General features: G+C 43.0%; 1 protein-coding gene across 1 annotated transcript; it reads left to right on the forward strand.

Moving 5' to 3' along the window:
* Window positions 1–2,499: 2,499 nt before the first annotated feature.
* On the forward strand, window positions 2,500–24,272 carry gnptab (N-acetylglucosamine-1-phosphate transferase subunits alpha and beta). The gene is made up of 21 exons (XM_041963808.1): window positions 2,500–2,770; window positions 3,426–3,511; window positions 3,751–3,870; window positions 4,339–4,389; window positions 5,654–5,856; window positions 7,501–7,565; window positions 7,726–7,860; window positions 14,496–14,657; window positions 14,750–14,929; window positions 15,265–15,435; window positions 15,646–15,769; window positions 15,855–16,070; window positions 16,688–17,739; window positions 17,819–18,018; window positions 18,105–18,324; window positions 18,417–18,530; window positions 18,694–18,779; window positions 18,867–18,965; window positions 19,095–19,262; window positions 20,481–20,571; window positions 22,321–24,272. Exons 1-21 carry the CDS (start codon window positions 2,609–2,611, stop codon window positions 22,390–22,392), a joined length of 3,777 nt encoding a protein of 1,258 aa, XP_041819742.1. The 5' UTR covers window positions 2,500–2,608; the 3' UTR covers window positions 22,393–24,272.
* The last annotated feature ends 600 nt before the right edge of the window (window positions 24,273–24,872 follow it).

Below are 24,872 nucleotides of genomic sequence, written 5' to 3' on the forward strand. Positions count from 1 at the left end.
CAGACTGTACAGTCAACGCTGCTCCAGCAGACCACACACAAACACACTGACAAACTTACCCATTATAATATCAATGTACTAAACTGGGCAATATCGCTATTTCCTATGTGCAATTATTTAAACCAGCTGTTTTGTTGTGGTTATGTTGTTTACTTATTCATCATGTCTTGCTTTTTTAGCTGATGCTACTCACTGTTTCACTATCCCCTTTGCTGCTGCAACACTGTAAGTTTCCCTGCAGTGAGATTAATGAAGGATTGTCTTTTTTAAAATCTTATTTTCAGTCTCTGCTGCACATTTCACTTCTCTACATTTTTCTTTTCAGATTAAGATTTTGCATACAGAACATGTGATGATTTTATTTTGCATTGTCATAGATTTGCTTGCCCTGCAGTATATTATGTTCTCCACCTTGACCCGTTACAACAAGCATTTTAAATAACTAGGTAAAAATCACCTTGAATTGGAAAGCGAGTGATGCTTGTGCAGTTTCCACGGACATATTTTGTGCAAATTATTTTTATCTTATTCCCCACAACAGAGGTAGCCACTGCAAAGTTAGCACAACCCATAGAGTTACAATTGTTACAATTACAGGAGGTTTGAAATACACGCGAATTTCATTTAAAAGCCTAATGTTAGTGATCTTTGCAGGCTTAATATTAACTGGAACAATAAATGTATCAATAATACAGTCTCACACTGTGAATTTTGGGCTTTTGGGGTCCATGATGGTTTGGATAAGTTACCCCTTCCACTGGTTGTTTATCTGTCTTTGGAGACATGGCTGCAAGTTCTGAATTCTTGGGGGATAAATCTTTCCAGGATGGGAATTTTCTTGGATTAGCTGACAGGGAAAACAATGGGCCAGAGTCAGAGGTGTTGAGGGTGGAACCTAGAACATCTGGTGGAGGCTCATGTCCAGAAGTGTTTAGCTCACACCTCTGAGGAGATTTTCTTACATTCAGAGGAAGTCTTAGGGACACAAGTGGGGCCACTCCAGAGCCTCAGTTGTTGATGCAGCTATTGAAACCAGTGCCTGACTTGGCAGCAATCTTAAGAAATTGTTGGTTGAAGGGGCCTTTTATCAGGCTTTGTTAGCCCGGGCGACTCCTGACTCAGCAGAGAAGAGGGCTACTGTCATGCCAGAAAAACTGCAGCCTCATATCAATTGCATGGCACAGCTTGGCTCGGCTCAACTTACTTTTGGTACTCTTGATTTTTGGTCACGCAAAGAGACAAGTTTTGATTCAGCCAAAAAGACAAAAGGCTGCTGGAAAAAAAGGAGAGTCTGGGAGTATGTCCGTGCTGCACTATGGTGATGCTATATTCATGCATACATTTTCGTAATGTTGGATTCTGTGTACCATAGAGCACTGAGATTTATTACAAATTTTAAATCCTTTACTCACCATTGCACTTTGTATATTCGGGTTGGATGATCTGTAGTGGAAATCCAACATCTATAATTTTCCATTACAGATCTGGTTTGTCCACCTGTGGACTTAACAATTGGCACAGTATTATTTATAAAGCTATTCTCAGTCTGCTTCATCTTACCTAAACGTACGATACATTAACCAGCATTTTTGCATCGTTCATGGTTCTAATGGTACATATGCGTGGAGGTTCATTCTTAACCTTAGGAACACATATTTGTTTCAAAAAGAAGAAGAAGAAGAAGAAGTCAGTGGATGGCTGGAGAAAAATCTGGGATACCATCCACATCAAAATCCAGAAACTATCCTTTACCAGAGCCAGGAGTTATGAGCCCCCAACCCCTATATACAAATATCATGTGACCCAAACCCTGTATTTCTGAGGCAAAACAGGAAAGTACATACTGTACATACTACAGTACTGGAGATTTGTATTTGAAGAATTTAGATGTTTCCTTCATGACTTAGGGACAGATATGGATGGATTCGATTTCAAGCTGAGAGGATGAACATTTCTTTTGAAAGTGCCATGATGGCTTCTCTCTTCTGATAACATCAAAATGCATTTTTATGCCTTCTTGCTCTTTTTTCAAAAGGTTTTGGATTTGCAGTGACAAATCTTAAAGCTACAACATTAGAAATAATAACACTAGAAATGGATTAAGTGAGTATGTGTAACATGAAGCAGTTACTTGTACAGATGCGTGTTTTGTTGACATTTTTTCTTAAAAAAAACATTTTCTGCAGGATATATATTGTTATTTTATTTTTGTTACTGTTCTGAGTACACAAAATCATTTCATTTGCTTTCCTTTTTTCCAAAGTCCAGTTTTTATTTTTGTTCCAGGTAAGTAAAATGTTTTTTCACACCTAGTTTTAGATTTTTTAGTTAAGGTAAACTATAATTAACTTTGCACACAGTAAGTCTGCACTGAAGGGACGTGGGGAGACCCTGAATGCATCACGGACCCTGCTCCTGTCCACTAGAGGGCGACAACGAGCTCGACATGAAAAGGCGGCAGGGCGGCATCCGCGTCACCACCGTCGAGGAAGCGTGAAATGTATGGTTGTCATGTGTCACGCAGTCTGGCTGGTCAGCTGACAGATCCGGGTCGATTGTGATGTTTACTTTCTTTGTTTAGTACGTTAACCTGCGCTTTTTTGAATGAATGCAGCGCTATGCTTCGCCAAGAAGAACCATGGTAGTCGTCAACTCGGTGCTGAAGCTGTTACAGAGGCAGACGTACACCTGTCTGTCCCACCGATATGGACTCTACCTCTGCTTCGGGGGGCTCGTCCTCATGATAGTTTCTGCCTTTCAGTTTGGAGAGGTGCGGTACTTCTATTTGTGTTAACGCTACTCACTTACTAGCAACCGTTATTGTTGATTTAGCTAACGTTAGTAGCTCGACCGCTTCGTCTCCGTTATGTTGTGTTGAGACAGTCTCACCAGACTCCACTCAAGAATTGTGCTATTTAAAGCGATCTAGCTTGTTAGCAAACCTACGTATCTTTACATCTTTATTTTAGACATTTTATGAATAGGTGTGATGTTCATGCTAGTTCGGCATAATAATGATTTACTTACTTATTACCTAATTTTAGATATTTAAAGAAAAGACTCAAATCTGTGTAAGAATTGACTCCGAGGCTTGCTAACTGACAGCCCCCCACGTTGTAAGGAGGATTTGTGACTATCAGGCAAACCTCTTAAGGAAGTGTGTATTTTATAATAGTTGGAATTTCTGTTGTGGTATTTGAATATTTGTTCAATTGAAGAGCAGTTTGTAAAGGTCCCCAAAAATGTTAAGAAAGCTTCATTGTGCAGTTTATCTACCTGTGCAGGTAATGCGTCAACAAGGAAACAGCCCTGTTTTGGAGTGTGGATTACTGTAGACTTGACTGTGTGTGAAATTTGAGAGGTAGCAACATATGGAACTACTTGTCCTCAGGGGTAATATCTAAAGGCCCCTCCTCTCCATACAGGTGGTGGTGGAGTGGAGTCGAGACCAGTACCATGTGCTGTTTGACTCCTACAGAGACAATGTAGGTGGGAAGTCATTTCAAAGCAGGTGAGCAAAAGACATTAATGCACCCATATTCTTTGTGCAAACCCTTAGTCCCCTTTCTGCAGAAACCTTCCTTCATGCCTCTTTGGACTGTTTCTACCCTTCCCTTGAGAGGAATAGATGATGTGTAACCATGCTTGAACAAAAAAATAATTCAGACTCGCTGGCGGAGAGTGTGCGCTGGGGAAGGAAGCAGGGTCACGCCTTTGCAGTTTGAGTGATGTGAGCGTTTCTTTATGCAGGCTCTGTCTGCCCATGCCTATTGATGTGGTGTACACGTGGGTGAACGGCACAGACGTGGCTCTGCTGAAGGAGCTGAAGATGGTCAAAGAGCAAATGGAGGAGGAACAAAGAGCTCTGAGGTAGCTGTGGCTCCGCTGTCTATGCAAATGTGGTGCAGTGAAGCGTGATTGTGAGAATTATTTGTAGGCTGGAACACACAGCTACATTTAACTTAACTTTAATTTTGAAGTGTTGTCCTGTAGCATATGGGCGTAGAGTGCAAAAGCCCTCAAGTGCCTTCAAGTTTTCAGCTGAATACAAGCTTGAGCTGTAGTATTATCACTGTCACCCTGATTGACCTGCTCAGACATTGCCCTGGAGGAAGAGGGAATCTTAGATCAAAGGTTAGAATAAGTTCCTGCAGTATGTTTCATTAGTCTCTGAACTTCTCTTGTCCTCTCAGCTACAAGCTTGAAAAAAAAAGTTCAAAGTGTGCAGTCTTTCTGTTCATTGGCTTCTACTGAGATCTGTAAACAATGCTATTCTATGTGTTGTTACTTAAGGGAGTACATGATGAAAATAATATTTATTGCTGTTTTGTTGCACAGGGAACGCCTGGGGAAAAATGCAAGTGAAACAACCGAAGTGCCAAAAGACAGGTGAGTGTGGAGATTGTGACAGTGCTCAGAGGTCACAAAGTTAAGACTACATATTTGAGAGGGGGTGGAGGATATGGATTGATGGCAAAATGACAACTTATAACAGGCTAAACCTGATCAAAATCATACGTAAATACAGTATTCTCATAAAGAATTCAGTCTCATTGACCTGCTCATGGCCTTCAAAGGTGTAATCCTGAGATAGATACGAAAGGTGTTACATCGTCTCATTGGATATACACTCTATGGCCAATTTACTTGGTACACCTATACAATCTAATGCAGCCCATTCTCCCTTGAACTGCACTGCACTAAATTGAAATGTCCTAATATTCCACTGTGCACATGTTTGTAAAACGTTCGAAACACCTCAGTGTAATTCAATAACATTCAACATCACTGCAAACTACAACCTCAGTAGCAAACATGTAGCTAAATCAACACAGACAGCGTCAGTCTAAACTGAACATTACTACCCCTGTGAAGGTAGAAGTGATGACTGACGTGTTGTATTGGGTTGCCTTAGATTTTGCAGGTGTGCATAATAAAGTGGCCACTGAGTGTGTATTGTCATATTGCCCAACCTTGTACTTGAGTACAGCCTCTAAACGTCTCAGGCCCTTAAAAACACTGGAAATGACTGTTAAAGTGATAATGAAACATCACGGTGAGAATGCTGAATGTTGTGTTGAAACAGGAAGTTGAGGTGGGTTAAACCGTGTATCAGTTAGGGAGAGAGAAGGAGTTTTATTTGATTGAGGCAAGAGAGGGTTTGCGTTGTTGAAAACTGAGTTAAAAAAAATGCTTCAAGGGAGTAAAAACAGGATATGAAGCTAAAAAAAAAAAGATATTTCCTGGAGTTATTTGTAATAGAAGTGTGCTTTGAGAGAGATGAAGACATTTTGCACAGACTGAAATAATCAACTTAGGTGGCGACGTGAACCTTAAAGCTCACACAAGACGCTGAACTGCATTGAAGATTGGACTTCGGTGCAAGTTTTTCCTGTGTTCCCCACCGAAAGGGGCCCCATCACTTGTCTTCTCCCCCTCCTTTCTATCAAGATTTGAAACCCATCTGTGAGTTTTAACCGCAGCCACAAAGAGGGGCTCGATGCAACGAAGGAAGCTGTTTGCTGAATGTGTGAACTTGACTAATGTCATGCGTGTGTTTGAGTCCTACCACAAAGTTAGAGGAAGTGGCCATCTGTGTGAGAATACACAAAAAGATGCATTGACTAAAGTATATTCATCTATAATTTTTCAGCGTTAAGCCAGAATGCCTGCTGTCCCACTGCATCATAGCGCCCATGCTGGCCCTGGACCCCGCTCTGCCGGCCAACATTACACTCAAAGAGCTGCCGACGCTCTCTCCCTCCTTCTCTGCTGCCAAAGAGCTGCTGCTGATGAACAAACCCTTCCACCCGTCCACCACCGCCTCTGTGGTAGTCTTCCATTCGCAGGCTGACGGTAAACACACACACAAGAGAATCGAGAAAAAAATCGAGATCAGACCATTTCTAGAAACAAACAGGGGCACAATTTGGCAGCAAACGATGCTCCCCGAATGATTCCAAGCAGCATGCGAGCGATTGTTTGGGGAGAGCAATAAAAACCACAGAGCGGTGTAATGACCGAACCCAGCAGGCAAATCATCGCTGAGATAGGAAATATTATTTACAAGGCAGAAGATGTTGTTTGAAGGAAGATTAATGAGTAACCAGAACATGAGCATGCTGCAGGGGTGGAGCTGTATTTCCAGTAACATGCGCACAGCATCAGTGAACAGTAAAGTCAAAGTGAGATTTCCATAGTGATCCCACAAAATGATAACAAAGACTGTTGTGTCTCTGCTACCAGACAGATTTCACATGCAGATCTAATAATCGTAGGTGTCATTCATTGTAGAAATATTGTATTTTTACTTAATTTCTAAGTACATTTAAACGTCTTTCTACTTCTTTGTAATAAAAAATGTAATAGTTAAGAGTTTTGACACCCACAAATATTTGATGTCTTTGCCATTTAGGCGTTTTAACACCTGATCTGCTGCCTAATACTGAACCCTGTTCAAACGTCCTGTACTCATAGATATACACATTTTTTCACATTTAGAAACACGTTTTTCTTTTTAAAACCTTAAGACAAGCATTAGAACCATAGAGTTACCAGATAAATCCAGTATAAGCTACAAGCTGAATCTAAGGCTGGTTATCTTGTATAGTCACCAAACAAAGCACCTTTCTATTTCTGCTTCACCGGACTTTAATGCATCAACCACGATGCACATAATTAGCCTTTTATGCGCACCATCAGTAGCTGTCATGGAACCAGCAGTGTGTTGCTTCATTCGCCGACAGGACGTTGTGCAGGGCGCCACTTCTGCAGCGTTTAACAGCTCGCCTGCGGTGCAACAGTGTGGATTTTCAAGATGCATCACATGGGTTTATGTTCAGTTTAAGGAGGTTGTAGCCCAGTTTTTTTTAGATGTGACACCCACACTAGGAGGTGACTAATAGGAACATTTTGCCCCCCCTTATGTGAGCCATCAGATCGTAAAGACAAACTCATTATTGACTCGTTTGAATGTTGTTGGCTGATGATGTTTTGCACACCCTTACTAGTGTGGGTGAGCTTTTCTGTCTCTGTTAACAAGTGGCATGTCAAGCTTCTTCAGTTAAACTAAATATTTAAAAAAATATGCATATCCTGTTTGAAGTGGAGCAATAAAATATCTCATTCTGAAAGAGGGGAGTCAGTGTGGGATAGCAGGAATACATCAGCATGTGATAAAAATTGAGGTGGATTGAGCAGGGCTTTGCCCCTGCACAGCTGTGGCCGGTCCTCTAAAAATTCATTCCCAGTCGTTTTAAATCATTTCAAAGCAGGCGAGTTGAACTTCAGTTTAGTGGAAATTTGAGTGTCTGTAGTCCTTCTGGTTTGCTAAATCTGTAAGTTTTCAGTTGCAAGTGTGACTCTTAAGCCTTCAGTCTACTGCCACTGTGTGTGTGTGTGTGTGTGTGTGTGTGTGTGTGTGTGTGTGTGTGTGTGTGTCTGTGTGTGTGTGTGTGTGTGTGTGTGTGTGTGTTGCTCACTATTTACTCATTTTTACAGCTGATAAAGCCTATACAGACGTGTCCAGAGAAGACCAGAAATTCTCCGTGTCCAGATGTTACCTGGTGAGTTTATATTAACTCTTAAATGCATGTTGACCGGTATGAACATCCGCATGATTCAACATATCACCTCAACATATCCTCCCATCCTCTTTGCACATGTTGCAGCTTTCAATGTTACTCTTCAACGTTGAAATGTGCCTCTTCATTGTGTGTTTTGCAGACGACAGACAAAGAGGCTCCGGGCCTGATCCGCATGCAGTCTCTGGCCTATCTGAGCGGCTTTCCGGCGTCCTTTAAAGAAACAGAGCAGCTGAGAGGCAAACTGCCTTCTGTCATAACCAGTAAGATCAAACAGGTAAAGCAGGATTTTTCTACTTTGACTTACTACATCATTATTTATCACCAGGGAGGCCACAGATCGGGTTTTTTTTGTGGCCCTGATACCTATTCATGTCCTTTAATATTGAGTTGATGCTTATACTGAGTCTGATCCAATAGCTAAAAATTAGTGCCGTTCCTCATTTCCTGGAAGATTTCAATGTCCTGGACAAATTCAATTGGTATTGAGCGAGAGTGCTGCAACCAGCAGCCGCGAAACGGGCTGCAATGCTATCCCTCCGGATGTTTGTGCAGAGACAACATGCAAAAGTGTTTTTGCCACTGACAGACTCACATTGTTTTAAGAAGTGTCTGACAGCATTATGGAAAGCATCCCTACAGAGATAGACCTCTTTGTTAAAGAGTAAGATCGGTTTTCTTTAACCAGAAACGGCTGCTATAGCCAAACCCACCAGACTCCATTCACAGAAACAGGTATTTTTATCTTTGTAAAACACACTTCATTCAAACTTGACCGAAACTTGACCGTCTTTCCAGAACTGTTTTTCCACAAGCTTTTTCATCCAAATGCTGGATGTACTGGTTCAAAATGATAAACTTGCTGAGCTTGCATTATTGATTTAAGAATGAAAGTGTAAATGGGAGAACGCGACTCCTGAAACTGACCGTTCACTCTGTCTTTAAGGAGCAGCGCTGCAACACCAGCAGGCTGAGGTGGAATGAATGCAGCACAGACAGCATCAGATTTTGATCTACCTTCTCATAGTCAGTAGCAATGCATTAAAAATGCCCAGATCGGCCCCTGATACAGATCCATAATTGATTTAATTAATTTCATCGCAAGTTTCTCTTTTGTAAAGAGTAGATACGAACACAATGTTAGACACCTCCAACCTTTTTCTTTTGCTTTAATTGATCTGCAGCTTCATCAATTGAAAATCTACATGCAGGTCTGATAAGAAGGAGATGTCAGTTTTAGAACAGCAGGCGGCAGAGTTGAACGCTTGATAAATGTACAGAAGACACTCTTGACTTTTATGTCTCTTATATTAATTGTATGGCTCAGTTGTTGTCGAGACTGTGCATTATTTCTACAGTTATTGGGAAAATATTGCCAGTGACGAGGTGAAGAGCAACTTTTCATAACTGACGTGGCCACCAGATGTCACTCTTGCAGTGTCTTAACACAGCGCTGCTGCATCATTATCGCTACAGACATGTACTGTATGTTAGTGTGTGCACAAATTAAAGATCTTTTTATACATCGTAGCGGCGTAATCCAAGGAAGCGCTAAACACAGATGCCAAATCCTCCGTGGGGAGGAGGTCCTGCTAAATATGGGCTTTTTCTATTTTAAACATGTTGTGATGTGGATAAAGGGCCTCTGTTTAGCTCAGTGGTCTGTGTATCTAATAATTTTCTCTAATCAGAACTCTGCTTTATATTTTGAGAGGGAGGAATGCCACTAACGAGCGCGGATTACTCTGAAATAATCAAAGAAAACATAACAGTGCAACCTGGAATGGAGTGACCCTGCAGACGGCAGGACAGGCATGAGTCAACTGTTTGTCCTGTCTTCCGATAATAAACTCACATGGTCGGTTAGAATTAATGGGTGACGGATTAGATAGCATCTTTTATAACTGCCTTTTATGCTAAATGCAAAACAGAGGGGTGATACAGCAGCCTTACAGCATCAGTGGACTCATAAGAAGCCTAAAAATGAATTGCCAAAAGCCAAAGTCTTCAAAAACCTCTCATTACTTTGGTTTGTCAGTTAATCGATTAGTGGATTAACAATTTACGTCATTTTTTGCTCAGTTGCCATGCTTATTCAAGCTTCTCAAAATGTGAATGCTTGCTGGTTTTCTTGAACATTTTTGTGTTCAAACACATAAAAACATAAATATGCCAACTTACATAACAAAAGGCTAGTTTCATTACTTTCTGACATTTGACAGATAAAATGATTGTTTGAGAAAATTATCGGCACAGTGAATAGTTATAGTGAAATTAATTGTTTGTTGCAGCCCATTAAAACACGTAAAACATGAAATGTTACAAATACAGTGACTGGAGCTGCACTAAAGCTCTTTTACATTACTTTTACAAGTTTGCTCTTTTTATCCAGCTATTCATTTCACAGTAGATCAAACACAATCCTGAAGAAGTCATTATATATGAGAAAAAAAACAGAAAAAAACATCAATACACACTTTATTCATGTCTCACTTCAGTAATTTCTTTGTATTTTAAAGCAGATACAGTTCTTGTGTTGGAGAATCATCCATGGGTTAATTTATGAATAATCGTAACCTTTTTGAGGTTTCTTTTGAGTGCAAATGTGCATTTATCTGGAGAGACAGGGCCTGATAACCCCTTTAAACTCTTTTTTTAAGAGAGTTAGGCGTTGCATGTTCTCCCAGAACACGTTTTTGGCATGAAGTAAGCAAAGCTTTTTTTCGTCCCATCATTCCTGAAGTTGTAGACCAGGAAACACACCCGGTCAGTATACTGTTACATAGGGCATAAACAAAGATCATGACCTGTTGCACAGTCCGCTTTTTAGACTTAGTTGTTTCTTATTTTAAAAATCTACAGAACTAAATTGGGAATATCTGAAACTTGCAGATACCCTGAGCATTACAGTAATATATGTAATGATACTGTCTGTGAGCGTAAGCAGGTGAAGAAACAACTTCAGTGAACCTCAGGGGAGTCAGAGTCACTATAGTGTTTGTGATGACATGTAGGTTAAACGCCGTTAACCTACATATCATCATCAAACCCAGTTGTCCCATCATTCCCCGCATTGTCCCCCAGGTTCGGCAGGTCATGTGATAATAACCAGCGGCATTCGGGCTGTAACCTAAGCTGGCGGTGTGGGGGTTAACTGTAGAACAGCTGTTTGGAGTGGCGCGGCGCCAGCCAGCGCGCCGAAAGGTCACAAGGATTGGAATGACCTTCCCTGCACTCTGCGACACGCCCTGTCATCTCACACGTGTTTATTCCTGGCTTTACCTGTTTGGAGTCCAGTTTTCATCTTTTCTAAGTGGGGCAAGCTGGAAGAGGTGTCACTCAGAGTCCAGGAAAGAGGATGGAAAGTGTGTGTGTGTTTGGTGTTTAAGGCGGGAGGGATTCTAGGTACACGGGCCACCACACAATGCACAGTTTGGATTTCAAGGTGCTTCCTGGTGTCGCCAGGCCGATTCTGTGAAAGAGGGATGATGTGCATAGCGTGGAGGGAGAGGTTCAGCGGTGAGAGTCGGCCGGTATTTATAGCTGGTGTTAGACCGAGGGCTATGGTGATGAAAGCTGCCCCACAACCCCGATCACCTGCCCGTGCTGTCGCCCCCACTGTTTGTGTACAAGCCTGCTGATGTGTTTGCACCGCAGTGTGTTTTCATGTGCACGCTCAAGTGCAAATATGCAAATACAACCCAGATTCCAAGGAAGTTGGGCCGCTGTTAAACAGAAATAAAACAGAATGTGACAACTTGCTTTTCCTTTTTGACATACACTCAATTGAAAATAGCACAAAGACAATACATTTAATGTTTGACCTCATCACCTTCAATGATTTTTATAAATATCCTCTTATTCTGAATTTGATGCAGCAACATGTTTTTTATTTACGATTATTTTCATCATCAGTTACATCACTGTGACAAGAATTAAGTTGAATTTGTGGCTTTTATGGTCATCTCACTTGCTTCAGACATCAGTCTACAGACGCTAGATGGATTTCAACACTCGGACCATCCTTAAATCTGGTGTCAGAGCCGACAGGTGATTCACGATGACGCAGCTTCAGCTCAGATGCAGCCGTCTGCCGCGCCGCACGCCACTACGACATCACAACCCCTCTGCTTACACAAATCACTCACCACAGGGTTAATTGGTTTACACAGAGTGCCAGCTCGGTTTTTGTAGGCTAATTACATTTTCTGGTGGCTCTCCAGCGACAAGTCCAGTGACCACAGTATATAACGTGAGAGGAATAAAACTCACACGGGACGTTTTAATGCTGTGGTGATGATTACTTCGAGCTGCTGCCTGGAGGACATGACAGTTATCAGCTCTCTTCTCTGGAAACCCTGCTCTGCAGGTCAGCTGCACACCAGATCAGGGAAGGTTGCCGCTACAAAACTCAGAAAGTAGTACTGGATGAGGCAGCTGTGTGTTTCATTTCTTATAAAAGACATTCACTCAGATATAATTTTTTTGTTTGTTTCATCAGCCTCGGGGGCGCTCGCTCTACCGCTACAAGAAAACGTCCCAGAGTGAGAGCGAAGGTGCTGAAACTACTGTTCCTGTGTACTCAGTACACTGTGCTGTTTTTGTTGCCTTCAAGTATACTTAAGCATTCTGAAGTAGTCCTGGAGTACCACCTGAGTAATACTTGAAGTGTAAATGTTAATTCACACTTAATCTAAATTGGCACAACTTTTTACAAACTTCAAGTGCACTGAAGTCCACCAGTGAAAATCAGGATTCATGAGCATTCAAAACACACTCGCAGTACAATTGTATTATATCATCACTGTGTTGGAAATATACTTAAATGTACTTAAAATTAAGAGAAATTAAACTACACTTGAATTAAGATGCTAATAGTGTATAACAAAGGACTTGAAAATAAGTATACTGTATTATGTATTAATGTATAAGTATTTTTAATCCTAGTAAGAGTAAAAGGTACTTTGAAATACCACTTAAGTATTGCAGAATTAATATATTTGTTTTTAATACATTTAAGTAAACTGAATGACAACTCTGTCGAAGTACACTTTTAAGAAGTATATGTCAAACATACAGGGCACCTTTGATATTTGTGTTTAATCTAAATTAAGCACAGAAAGTAAAAGTGTACTTGTATTGACTTTTCTGTACTTACATTATATTTCTAATACACTGACTATAGTCTACTGCTTTAATCCTGGGTTCTGTCTAACAGTCCAAAACCCAAAGATATTCAGGTTACAGTGATACTTAAAAGAGATCAAAGCAACAAATCCTCACATTTGAGAAACTGGAAACAGAAAACGTTTTCAGCATTTTAACATCATAAATGATTGATTGATTATGACATTTTGAGAAAAATGGTGAATCAACTCTTTCAGCACTTGTGAAAAGTTTTCAATTTTAATTGTCCTTGTGACCCAGTAAATGATCAGGGTTATGTGCCATAAGTGTGTAGAAAATGGTCAACACTTGCACGGCAGACGTGCCTGTGTGAGGCCACCACACACCTCTGCTTTGTGTGCGTGTGTCAGAGCATTATCAGGACTATGAAGGGAGCTATAATAAAGACGGCAATGTGATCCGGGGCTTGCTGTCTCCTGGCTGCTCCCCGCTGGGTTTACAAGACACAGCTAATCCTCCTCACCTAAAAACAGGAGCGGGGGAAAACGAGCGAGACGAGGCTGGACACGAGTTGAAGTGAGACGTTTGGGATCAGTGTTGGGTGATGATGGAGGGAGACAGGGTGAGTGTTTTCCTGGGAAAAAGAGTTTGAGAGATGAGACAGGTGGGACGGATGGTTTGAAGTGCTAACCATTGAAATGGGCAAGGCCAGGGGAATCACGCATACACACACACACACACACACAGAGTCATCCAATGCCTCACATAGCTTTCCTGAGATCAGACAGAGAGCCATGGAGACGAGGTTACATCACAGAATTTTCCGAACCTCTTTAAACACACACACACACTTGTTGTTGTGACTGGAGGCTGCGGCAGCCAGCAGATGCCTCCACACAGGCATCATCGCTGCTTTGATTTGACCTCGGAGGTCACCGTGCGTCTTGTGATTTTCATTCACAATCTTTCAGAAATCTCTCCGTCTGTCTGTCCTAATGCTAGACTGAAGTTCTCTGTTGCAAGCCTGCCACTGTAGCTACATTGTGTCGTGAAACTTGTGACTTCAGCTCTGAGAAATTGCTTTTTAGGGTGTTCCCACTGTGTTCGTTTTTCTGACTTAAAGGGGCACTCCACTGATTTTCCCACACACCGACGACAGCCAGAAGCAATCTGGTTCATACTCAGAGTCAAAGTGCTTTGAAGTTCCCGTTTGCATGAGGAGCTGAAACTTTTGAGCTTGCTAAGCTCCTTTCACACCATCAGTCTATCCCTGAAATGTTCAGGAACATTTCCTGCGCGGGGTCATGTGTGAATGGCAGCGGGGACCGATATTCAGGGAAATCTGTAGCGCCAGTTTCCCACCTCAAGACCTAAGAGATGTCATCTGACGCGTGCACGTGCATCCAGCCTTTCCCCATCTTCTTCTTCTGTAGAATTTCATGGTGCTTGGCATCCTAGTGCTGGACTGTCCCGTTCCCCCTTCTGTTTCAGCATTTCCATGGCATGTGTGAATCTGACAAGAGTAGTGCCCATGTCTTTAGTGTGGCTAAGAAAAGTACAACAAGTGAGAACTGCCGGGTAGGGAGAGATGGCTTTGAGTTGCCTCATGGAAAAGGATCCAATGTGTTTGTAGCTTGACCTGTGCAAGTCAGGATATCTGGACTTCTTGTGCATCAGTTTGGATCGTTCTTTTTATTGTGATTAGTTTGTGTCCTACAGCTTCATTAAAATGCATTCTTCCAAGCAATTAACACCTCCCTGTTGATATGTTTATGCGTCCCTCAGTTCGAGTTGTACTCTGAGGCCAGCATCGCTCTGCTCCACCTGAAAACCCCGCAGGACTTCACTGATCTGACCCAGCAGGCTAAGAAGAACCTGACCCTGGATGGAAAAGAGTTAACCATCAGCCCCGGCTACTTGTTCTGGGACCTGACCGCCATCTCACAGGTGCGACTGGCCTTCCTTGTCCCTCATCATAATATTTAAACCCCCTTAGCTGTTCATAATGAGCAGTGTTCAGCGTTCACTCTTCTCTCCAGTCCAAACAGGATGAAGATGTGTCAGCCAGCCGATTCGAGGACAACGAGGAGCTCCGCTATTCGCTGCGCTCCGTGGAGAGACACGCCCCCTGGGTGCGACACGTCTTCATCGTCACAAATGGGCAGATTCCCTCCTGGCTCAACCTGGATAACCCCCGAGTTACAGTTGTCTCACATCAGGTAAAATCTAAGCCTCAGCCCACACTGCGCTGCACTCTTGTCCGGGGATTGGTGGTCAGGATATTTTTACTGACTAATAACGCTATGTAGTGCATTAAAAACCAAACATAAAAACACCAAAACAATTACACAACTTGTACCAAATGGAAAGAACCTGATCTGAACACCCCAGCTATAAAATATGGTTAAATTTGCTCATGTATTAGTGAGCTTTATGCAGCCAAATCAGCAAACTGACTCAATTAAGTCTCTTTTCAAGGCACACACATTCATCACAGAAACTATGTTTAGCTTATCATTGTATGTGTGTAAATGTGTTTTTCTTTGACTTCCAGGATATCTTCCAGAACCGCAGCCACCTACCCACGTTCAGCTCCCCGGCCATTGAGACCCACATCCACCGCATCCCAGGGCTCTCCCAGAAGTTCATTTACCTCAACGACGATGTGATGTTCGGCAAAGACGTCTGGCCGGACGACTTCTACAGCCACTCGAAAGGACAGAAGGTGTGAATGCAACGTCCAGAGAGCTAAGCAGGAGTTTCATTTTAAAACAAGTGCTGCAGTTTAGTTTAACGTGTATGTTAAGGCTGCTCCATGGATGTCTTTGTAAAAGTATAAACATGATAACTTGTCAGATGCACAGACGTGTGAGCCTCATTAACCAGACAGCTGTTCTCCAGCTCTTATTCTTGTCTCCCCTCACTTTCCCTGCAGGTGTATCTCACCTGGCCCGTCCCCAACTGTGCCGAGGGCTGCCCAGGATCTTGGATCAAAGATGGGTACTGTGACAAAGCCTGCAACAACTCTGCCTGTGACTGGGATGGAGGAGACTGCCTCGGTACAGAGATCTGCATCGCCTCTCCTGCGTTGATAAGCTGATTTGTTTCAGTCGTGTCTGATATGTTATTGCCTTTCTCTGACAGGTGCAGCAGGGAACAGTCGGTTTGCGGCTGGGGTCGGTGGCGGCGGGCCAGGTGGTGCTGGTGGACAGGTGTGGCAGTTTGCAGGTGGTCTTGGAGGTCTCGGGGGGACGTCCTACTGTAATCAAGGCTGTGCCAACTCCTGGTTGGCAGACAAGTTCTGTGACCAAGCCTGCAATGTCCTCTCATGTGGCTTTGATGTGGGAGACTGTGGCCAAGGTCAGTTAAAGAAAACGGATGCTATGTTGATATTTTCATGCTACATTTGCTTCATAACAAAAACTCAGATTAAAGGATAAGTCAGGTGATGTTCTGGCTTTTTCTTACTGTTCCATGAAAAGACCAAAACCAACCATCAATTGATCCATTAGCAAGTACTGTCTGTGTATCCTAAGTCTGATATATATGATTATTCTTTTCAGGATGCTCAAAGGCTCTTCACAAGTCAAAATGATCGTAGAAAACAACACATTAAAAATACTATACAACAACATTATATAGAGTCAATCTGTTGCATTTTTGGTTTTTTTTTAATCTTGTCATTGATAATAGAGCCTGAGAGATACCTGATTTTTGGGGACGATATCAATATCAGAGAGTTATTATTAAAATTTTATATAGAATTATACTGAAACGGTAAACTTGACAGGGAATTTAATAATCATAATTTACCCAGAGCAGTTTTTATATCGCTGCATATCAGACAACATATAAGAAGATACAGATATATCGCCGATACATCTCTGATAGGCCAAGATCAGCCGGTAAACGTGGCTCTAGTTGCTTTTAAGAAAAATCTGGCCCGATTGTTTACCCTGTACTAATGTCTGTTTTAGAGCACTTTGGTGAGCTGTACCGTGTGACCCTGGTGAGGAATCAGAGCCTGTACTCCCTCCCAGGAGGTGAAATCAGGCCATATTTCAGCTTCGACAGACTGGCTCGCAGAGTCTCTGAGGCCCACGTCAGCGAAAACGTGGTGGTTCGCCACACCTCCGTCGCCAACAAGTGGAAGACCATTCACCTGCTGCTCCATCCGGGCCACAACGCCACCCAGATCCAGTACAATCTCACTTTCCAGAAAGAAGACGACACAGAGTTCACAATGAGCTTCAGTGTAGCTGTCGACACCCGTTCAGTACCGGAAGCCAACGTGTCCAAGACTGCAAGCAAAGGCGCCGGCAAAGAGCCGAAGCCGACCGCGACCCCAGAGCCACCGTTCCCGTTCTCAGATATTCCTGAGGACAAACGGGGTCCTAAGATCCAGAGGAAGCAGCCTGGTGAACTTGAGGTTGTCATAGAGGTTCCTTCACTGAATGTGTCTCTTCTACCGGCTGATGTGCAGACTGAGCTGCAAAAGCTGGAGGGGAAGCTTCTGATTGGTGACATTACTATGAAGGGTTATAACCTCACAAAGGCGGAACTTCTAAAACCTTACAAGACACTGGCTCAAAAGCAGCAGGTCTTCGATTTACATCCAGTTAATGAGGGTGCAGCCAAGGTCCAGGGAAAGCCCCATAAAGACTTGGAGGGCGAGCTCCTGGCGGGAAAACCACCTGTTGAAGAGAAAGCTGGAAATATCCAGGAAATATCCTGGAAAAACACAGCTGTGAAGGAAAAACTTGTCACTCCTCTTATCCCAGTCCATATTGATGACAGGCATAAAGAAGATTTTGTTCCCAAACATCATAATGGAAATGCTGTGATCGAGAGGCCCATGACCTCCAAACTTCTAAGCAGCATTTCCAAAACCAAGAGCGCTGAGAGTCAGGCAGAGCAAGCCGACGCTGCAGGAGGAGCTCCAGTGGGGAGGAGACTCCAACACTTCATCTCCTCAGACAGAGGCTTCCTGCCGTGGGAGAGGAGGAAGTACTTCCAGGAACTGCTTGAGGTCAGTAAGGCCTACAGCTTCCACTTTTCTAGTTATTTTGATTTCTTTAAATATTAATGTCTTTGCATTGACACTGCAGGAAGAGGAGCGTCTGCAGAGAGAAGAGTCCTATCAGACCGATGGTGCCGCCACTGGCCGAAGGCTGCAGGACACTTTTGCCGACTCGCTGCGCTACGTCAACAAGCTGCTCAACGGGCAGTTTGGATTCACGTCCCGCAAAGTCCCCGCACACATGCCTCACATGATCGACCGTCTCATCATGCAGGAGCTGCAGGACACGTGAGTGCGGTACAGATTTGTTGCGATCGGATTTAGGCACTCCTGATGAGGCAGCACCTTGAATTGCTCTGCGCTCTTTCCTGCAGATTCCCAGAGGAGTTTGTTAAGACATCAGCCCATCGTGTTCGTCACTCAGAAGACATGCAGTTCGCCTTTTCATACTTCTACTTCCTGATGAGCGCTCAGCAGCAGCTCAATGTGTCTGAGGTGTTCGACGAGATCGACACCGACCACTCAGGCATCCTGTCCGACCGGGAGATTCGAACTCTGGCCACAAGGATCCACGAGCTGCCGCTTAGCCTCCAGGTGGGCACTAGCTCTGATACATCTGCTCTCCCTAACATAAGGCTATGAGAATTGTCAGAATTTATCTGTGTGTAATATTTTGTTTGTTCTAGGACCTGACAGGCTTGGAACAGATGTTGATAAACTGCTCTAAGAGTCTCCCGACTAACCTGACCCAGCTCCACCTGGTGAACCCAACTCAGGAGACCTACTATGACCCCAGCATGGTGAGCCATGCTTGAAATAAAAGGGCTGGAAAAAGAGAAAAGTTTAAATTGATGTTTCTGGTTAAAAATCTATAATCCAGTGCATATAAATGTTTGAAAGACTTTTCTTTGTTTTATAATGTGAAATATTCGACTAATATTCTGTACTTTATTTAATCCACAGCCTCCTGTTACAAAAGGCCTCATCCTTCACTGCAAGCCCATTACAGAACGTATTCACAAAGCCTTCAGAGACCAAAATAAGTACAAGTGAGATCTTAGCTACTGAGTGTATTAAAAATCAAATATTCTTCCTGCTTTGCTGTTGCTGCTGCTGACATGTCCTCTGTCGGACAGGTTTGAGATCATGGGGGAGGAGGAGATAGCTTTCAAGATGGTGCGGACAAATGTGTCCCATGTGGTCGGCCAGTTAGACGACATCAGGAAGAATCCCAGGTGGGAATGACTGATTAGATCACTTTTCTTTTTTGGATGATTTTTTTTTCTTTTTAATTTTGGTTGACCTGTTTATCATATTGGTTGTTAAACTGCACTAACGTCAGTATTTTCACTAATGGCCAACAGGAAGTTCATCTGTCTGAACGATAACATCGATCACAGCCATAAGGACGCTGCCACAGTGAAAGCTGTGCTGAGAGACTTCTACGAGTCCATGTTCCCGCTGCCGTCCCAGTTTGAGCTGCCCAGAGAGTATCGCAACAGGTTCCTGCATATGGAGGAGCTCCAGGAGTGGTAGGACATGAAGTATAGAGAACGTTTCCATCAGTTGTACGCATAGGTCATAGCTTAGCTACTGAGGCTATCATAGCAATGTTAGCAGCATGGCATCAGGGATGGCAGTGTTGGTCACTGGTCCACCACTATTGCATAGACCTTTTGCAGAAATATCTGCAAAACAAATTACATACCTACCAAAAAGCCTCAGATGTGCATTTTGCATTTAGTGCTAATTTGCAAATGTTAGCATGCTAACACATTAAACTACGATGGTGAACATAGTAGTTACATAGTAGCACGTTAGCATGCTGACATTTGCACAAAGCACTGCTGTGCCTGAGTCATCTTTTCGTAGCTGCTAGCATGGCTGTAGACTCTTATTCTTGCTTTTACTATCTGGCAGCTGGTTTTTGATTTGTCAATTAGTGGTCTATAAAATTGCCTAAAATAGAAAAAAAAATCCTAAAAACAAGGTGGCGTCTTCACCATGCTTATATTGTCCCACTGACACTTGAAAACCCAAAGAGACAAACAGAGAAAAGCTTGACATCATAACAAGTGTCTTGATGACAAACTTCAGATCATCAAAATTGCTGACCATTAATTTTCTCCTGACAGATTAAGTTGACAGCACAGTTATTAATGGCTGAAAAGCACACATGGTAGCAGCAGCCCCCCCCCCATGCGGCCTACGTGTAAGTTAAGAATCTGTGGCTGTCACCACATGGGACTGAGCGTTGCCAGGCTGGAACAGTGGGAATCCCTCTGGGGCTCCAGAGGCTTCTTGTCAGGGATCCCGCTCCTCTCTTCTGGGGGGCTTCAGCTGGAGAATGCGAGCCTTTAAAATTAGACCAAGCGGCTTCAGATCAGTCGCTAGCTGCAAGATACTTGCAAGATCATTACACAGCTGAGCTTCCTGCCTCCTCCCCTCCCGCTCCACCTCTAGTGTCTCTGAGTAGTCAGTAACAGGCAGATGGTGTTGGGTGATGTCACCTTGTCGGCCCGTTGCCCTGCTGCCCTCTGCATGCGGCATGTTTCCTCCTAATTACATCAGAGCATGCCGAGCCTCCAGTGAGACTTGCCACCTCCGACATTTCTGTCACCCAATCAGAAAACACGCATTTTATTTCACCTGTACCTGCTGGTGCAGGATGGAGTAACAAAGGGCATGTTCTTTATTTTAAACTAAATGTGTTAAATGAGATGTGTTTGTTCTTGTTTTTTTAATCTCAGGCGAGTGTATCGGGACAAGCTGAAGTTCTGGACGCACTGTGTCCTCGTGACGCTCGTCGTCTTCACCATCATGTCCTTCTTCGCCGAACAGGTCAGTGTGTCCATCTGGGACCACACACAATTTACTTACACATTCAGATAAAGGCACACAGGACATTCACTCACACACCTCTCTCTTTCCATGATTCACACTGGAGCTATGATTCAGACCTTGGCTTCCGAAATTCCACTCGGAGGTGCGTCCGGCTCATGTGTCGTGCTCGTATGACCGGCCAGGACCTGACTTTACAGAAATGAAAGACACCCGGCAGTCCTCTGTGACACACGCGTTGTCTGTCTTTTGGCTTTCATCATGCAGCGCTTGTATTTACTTAAACGTTCTTTGCTGCCAGATAAGTGGGATTTCTAGCCGGAAAACCATCCAAAGAACATCATAGCTGAGAATTTTTAAACCAGGATCGTGTTCTTGGACCTGTGAAATTCTTCCAATTTGGTACTGGACAGAGATTAAAAATAATGCAGGGAATTGTTTGACAGATACTATCCGACTCAGGTTTGGGCACTTCCCTAAATCCATAGGTTTCCTGTTTCTCCTCAGCGAACCTAAAGAAAGGTTAATAGTTGCAGTGACCTTTGGAGAATTTCCCCCACAGCGACCCGCGGGACCAGTGTTCCCAGTAGAGAATGTGTCAGACCACACGCAAACATACCCGGTGTGTTTTTTGGCACCGCATGAGTCTGGCTGTTCTGCTGCCCAAATTATTAACATGGAGATAATTTGAGTCAGCTTTGTACTGTTTCGATTAGAGAGCTCAAACACGCCCAGAGGGAGGGGATTTTACCCACTTCTAAGATTATCTTTGCTTTCTTGGGTTACAAAAGGTCTGAAGGGAACTGGTGTCAGAGTCCTTTTGAGTTACCAAGTCTTGATTACAGGTCACCATTTTGGGAAAATATGCTTATTGCTTTCTGGTGCAGAGTTAATATAGACAAGAACATCTATACCATATCTGTCCATTAGCTAAATGTGCAACTGCAGCCTGCAGTCGCTTAGCTTAGCATAAAGACCGGCCAGCCTTGCTCAGTTTAAAGGTAACTAAATCCACCTACCAGCACTGTTAACGCTCACTAATTAACACTTTATATCTTTGTTTTTTACTGTGCAAAAATCAAATTGTAAAACAGTTAAGTGGTGCAACAACAGGTAGTTGCTACCGGTCACAGTCAAGAAATAAATCGCGAACTTACTGAGCTTTAGAGGTGTCTGTTGGTGGATTTTTATGTCTTTGTGCTAAACAAAGCTAACTGGCTGCTGGCTTTAGCTTCATGTTGACAGCGGATATATTTCTCACTTGCATCCCTTGCGAAAAGGTGGGATGGTCCTCAATAACAAAGGAACAGGAGCAGCATTGTGTGTAGTTAAAAAAAACCTACTACAATTCTCTCTGGTTGCATTTAAATACAGAACATACAATGTCAGCTCACAGGACATTTTAACATTAGCTGCACGTCTTGAATTGTATATCGTGTGTCAGTGCATGTGTGCTTAAACTGGATATGTTTATTTTTTCTCTCTCTTAAACGAGAGATCCTGATCTGAGACCTGTTTTACATAAAGGTTTAGATAAAGAATAAATAAATATGAGAGCGGCACTGATCTTGTCTTCTAGCTAACTCTCCACCAGAAAGCAAAAAAGCGCGCATTTTGAAGTGTAAACACCTCCACCCTTCTGCATCACAGTCATCCTCGTGCTGACAGGCAGCACAAAGCTTTTCTTGTCTGTCCTTAGCTGCTCGCAGTTTCTAATTATGCCACTTCCTGTCTTCCGTCTCCCTGCAGCTGATTCTGCTGAAGCGAAAGCTGTTCCCCAGACGCAGAGCGAACAGGGACAGCAACCCTGAGAGGGTGTGACAGAGGAAGACCACCTTCCCTCGCTTCAACCTCCACCCTTTCTCTCCTGCTCGGCGGAGAGGACAGGAGAGGATTCAGACCGGGAGACTGGGTGGAAACGGGAATCTAAAATCTGCGATGCTTGTGTTGCGTCAGCGCGGGCTGAGGAGAGAGACTCATGTGAGATGGCGTTGAAACATTTTTTATGAGATGATGGACGGGGCTGGCCGGTGATAGGAATGGCAGCCAGCATGGAGAGGCGTTCCTCATCTTCTTTTCCTCTGCTGGGGGCATCTGAGACTTTTGTACAACACACTTACATACACAAACAAACACTCCCTCCACACTGCACCTCCTGCCCTCACCACGCCATTGATTGATGTGCCGTTAAAGTGTGAAACATTTGATAGCAGCTGGTCAACACTCGCTCTGTGTGTGTGTGTGTGTGTGTGTGTGTGTGCGTGCAGCAAGTTTTACCATAAAATCCACAGACTTTTGTGTTTAAAGCTCAAACGATTGGCAGATGGATTGACTGAATAAAATCTGCAACTGTTTTGATAATCGATTAATCCTTCCGTCACTTTTCAAGGAAAAAAATGCCCCAGATTTGCTGGTCCGAGCTTCTTAAATGTGCTTTCTGCTTCTCTTTGTTTTATATCCTGATTCGTTTAATGTCTTTGGGTTCGGGACTGTCACTTTGGGTGGTGGGAAACTGTGACAACCATTTTTCACAGTTTTATAGACAAAACAATTTGATTGATTAATTGAAAAAATAGTCTGCAAATTAAAAAAAAAACAGGTACTTGCAGCTAATTGATTGTGTTTGGCTCATTTTGAAGAAATGGAGGAACAAGTACATATAGGATGAATAAAATTACAGTGTTATGCTTATTTTCAGGGTGATACATTGGTTGTCTTCTAGAAAGTACATGCTTTAATGTGCTTTAATGCTCCAAAATCTTTATTTTTCTCGTACTGTCAGTTGCTGCAGCACCTCTACTCACCCTCTGTCTGTAAACACTCCATTTTAATGCCTGTCACCTCCAAACCCTCCTCCCAGAAGTCCCAGTCTGCTCTGATTGGTCAGCCCCCACAGGCCCTCACAGGCGCTGTCCACCATGTTTCTGTATCACCGTAAAGTTGTGGCATAACAACCTTACAGAAGTCCCGACGGCTCGTTTAAAGGCGCAGTTTCTGAATACGGACTGTGCGCTTTTCTCAGTGGATTTAGAGTTTTGATACTTTCACAGTATTTATATGGCACTTAGGCCTGCTTTATAATCCAAAAAGATCTCACTTTCTACAATATGGGACCTTTAAGTGTTGGCCATTCTATCTTTGTTGTCTTTAAAAACATGAAAACTTGAAGTGCCTTCGTTGTTCATTCCTGCTTGTTTGAACGTTTTTCTTTATCCCCTGTTGTTTGTTTTTTAACGTCTTCTTATAAAAGTTGGCCACATCACACCCTAGTCTAGGATGAATGGGATATTATCATTCTTAATGTGGTACAAATGTAAGTGATACTACAGCTTTCATCGCCACCTGTGTGTGTGTCCCTGTGGGACTCAGCAGGCTCGCTACTGTCTGAAATTCAGACCCCGTCAGCATGTTCTGTAACTTATTTTGATTGTACTGTTGTGACGGTGAGCCCAGTGACTGATGCATCTGATCTGAATGCCGCAGAATGTAAACATACCCTCAGACAATGCTCGTTAACTTTTTCCTCTGAATGTCAGTTTTACAAAGTTCGTTATTATAATGACAAAAATGGAAGCGACTACTAGATGCTGTCAGCATTTTACTGCTAGCATACCGGTCACACGGAGACGATGAGTAACACTTGTCGAAATGGGATTCCTCAGATTGCATCAGTGGCTCCTGTGAAATAAAATGTGATTTGGTTCAGTCATGTGAGTGTTTTTGTTGTGTGTATCTTGTATGAATGTAGCTTAGTACATTTACTCTAACGCTGAATTTAGGAATCCGATTTTGAGGTGCTTTTTACTCCTCTGCATTCACGTAACAGCTATAGTTACTAGTTACTTTTCAGATTCAGGTTGTTCATCAAAGTCAGCGTCTAGCCGGGGTTTCAGACGTCTACGAGCTGATAGCATTTCAACCAAGGAGACTTTTTGTTCTAAACTCCTCACACAGTTTTGCAGTTAAATTATTAAATATCTCACCGAAACAAGACTAAAGACTCGTCAGCCATGCCAACAGCTCTGCGAGGTTGTAAATGCTCAGCATGCCCACAGTGACAATGCTCACATTTTTATGTTAAACATATATTTCATGTGTTGGCGTACTATCATTTGCTAATTGGTACTAAACAAAAAGTGCAGCAGTTGCTGATGGCAATGTCATTAGCTTTGCAAATATTTTGTCCCAAACCTGAGACGTTACCATAATACATCTGTTACATGGGCCATTTTTCTGCAGAATGAGTACTTTCAGTTCTGACACTTCTGTACTGTTTTTCTGGCCTGTTTCTATACTGTGTT

The sequence above is a fragment of the Chelmon rostratus genome, chromosome 22 (genome assembly GCF_017976325.1).
Source record: "Chelmon rostratus isolate fCheRos1 chromosome 22, fCheRos1.pri, whole genome shotgun sequence".
Taxonomy (NCBI): domain Eukaryota; kingdom Metazoa; phylum Chordata; class Actinopteri; order Chaetodontiformes; family Chaetodontidae; genus Chelmon; species Chelmon rostratus.

Bases quoted from the DNA above. Each gene is read 5' to 3' on its own strand.
- gnptab (XM_041963808.1), top strand. From the start codon at position 2,609: ATGCAGCGCTATGCTTCGCCAAGAAGAACCATGGTAGTCGTCAACTCG. The intron at 18,531-18,693 runs GTGAGCCATGCT...TTTAATCCACAG, and splicing joins CCTACTATGACCCCAGCATG to CCTCCTGTTACAAAAGGCCT. The intron at 18,780-18,866 runs GTGAGATCTTAG...TCTGTCGGACAG, and splicing joins AGAGACCAAAATAAGTACAA to GTTTGAGATCATGGGGGAGG.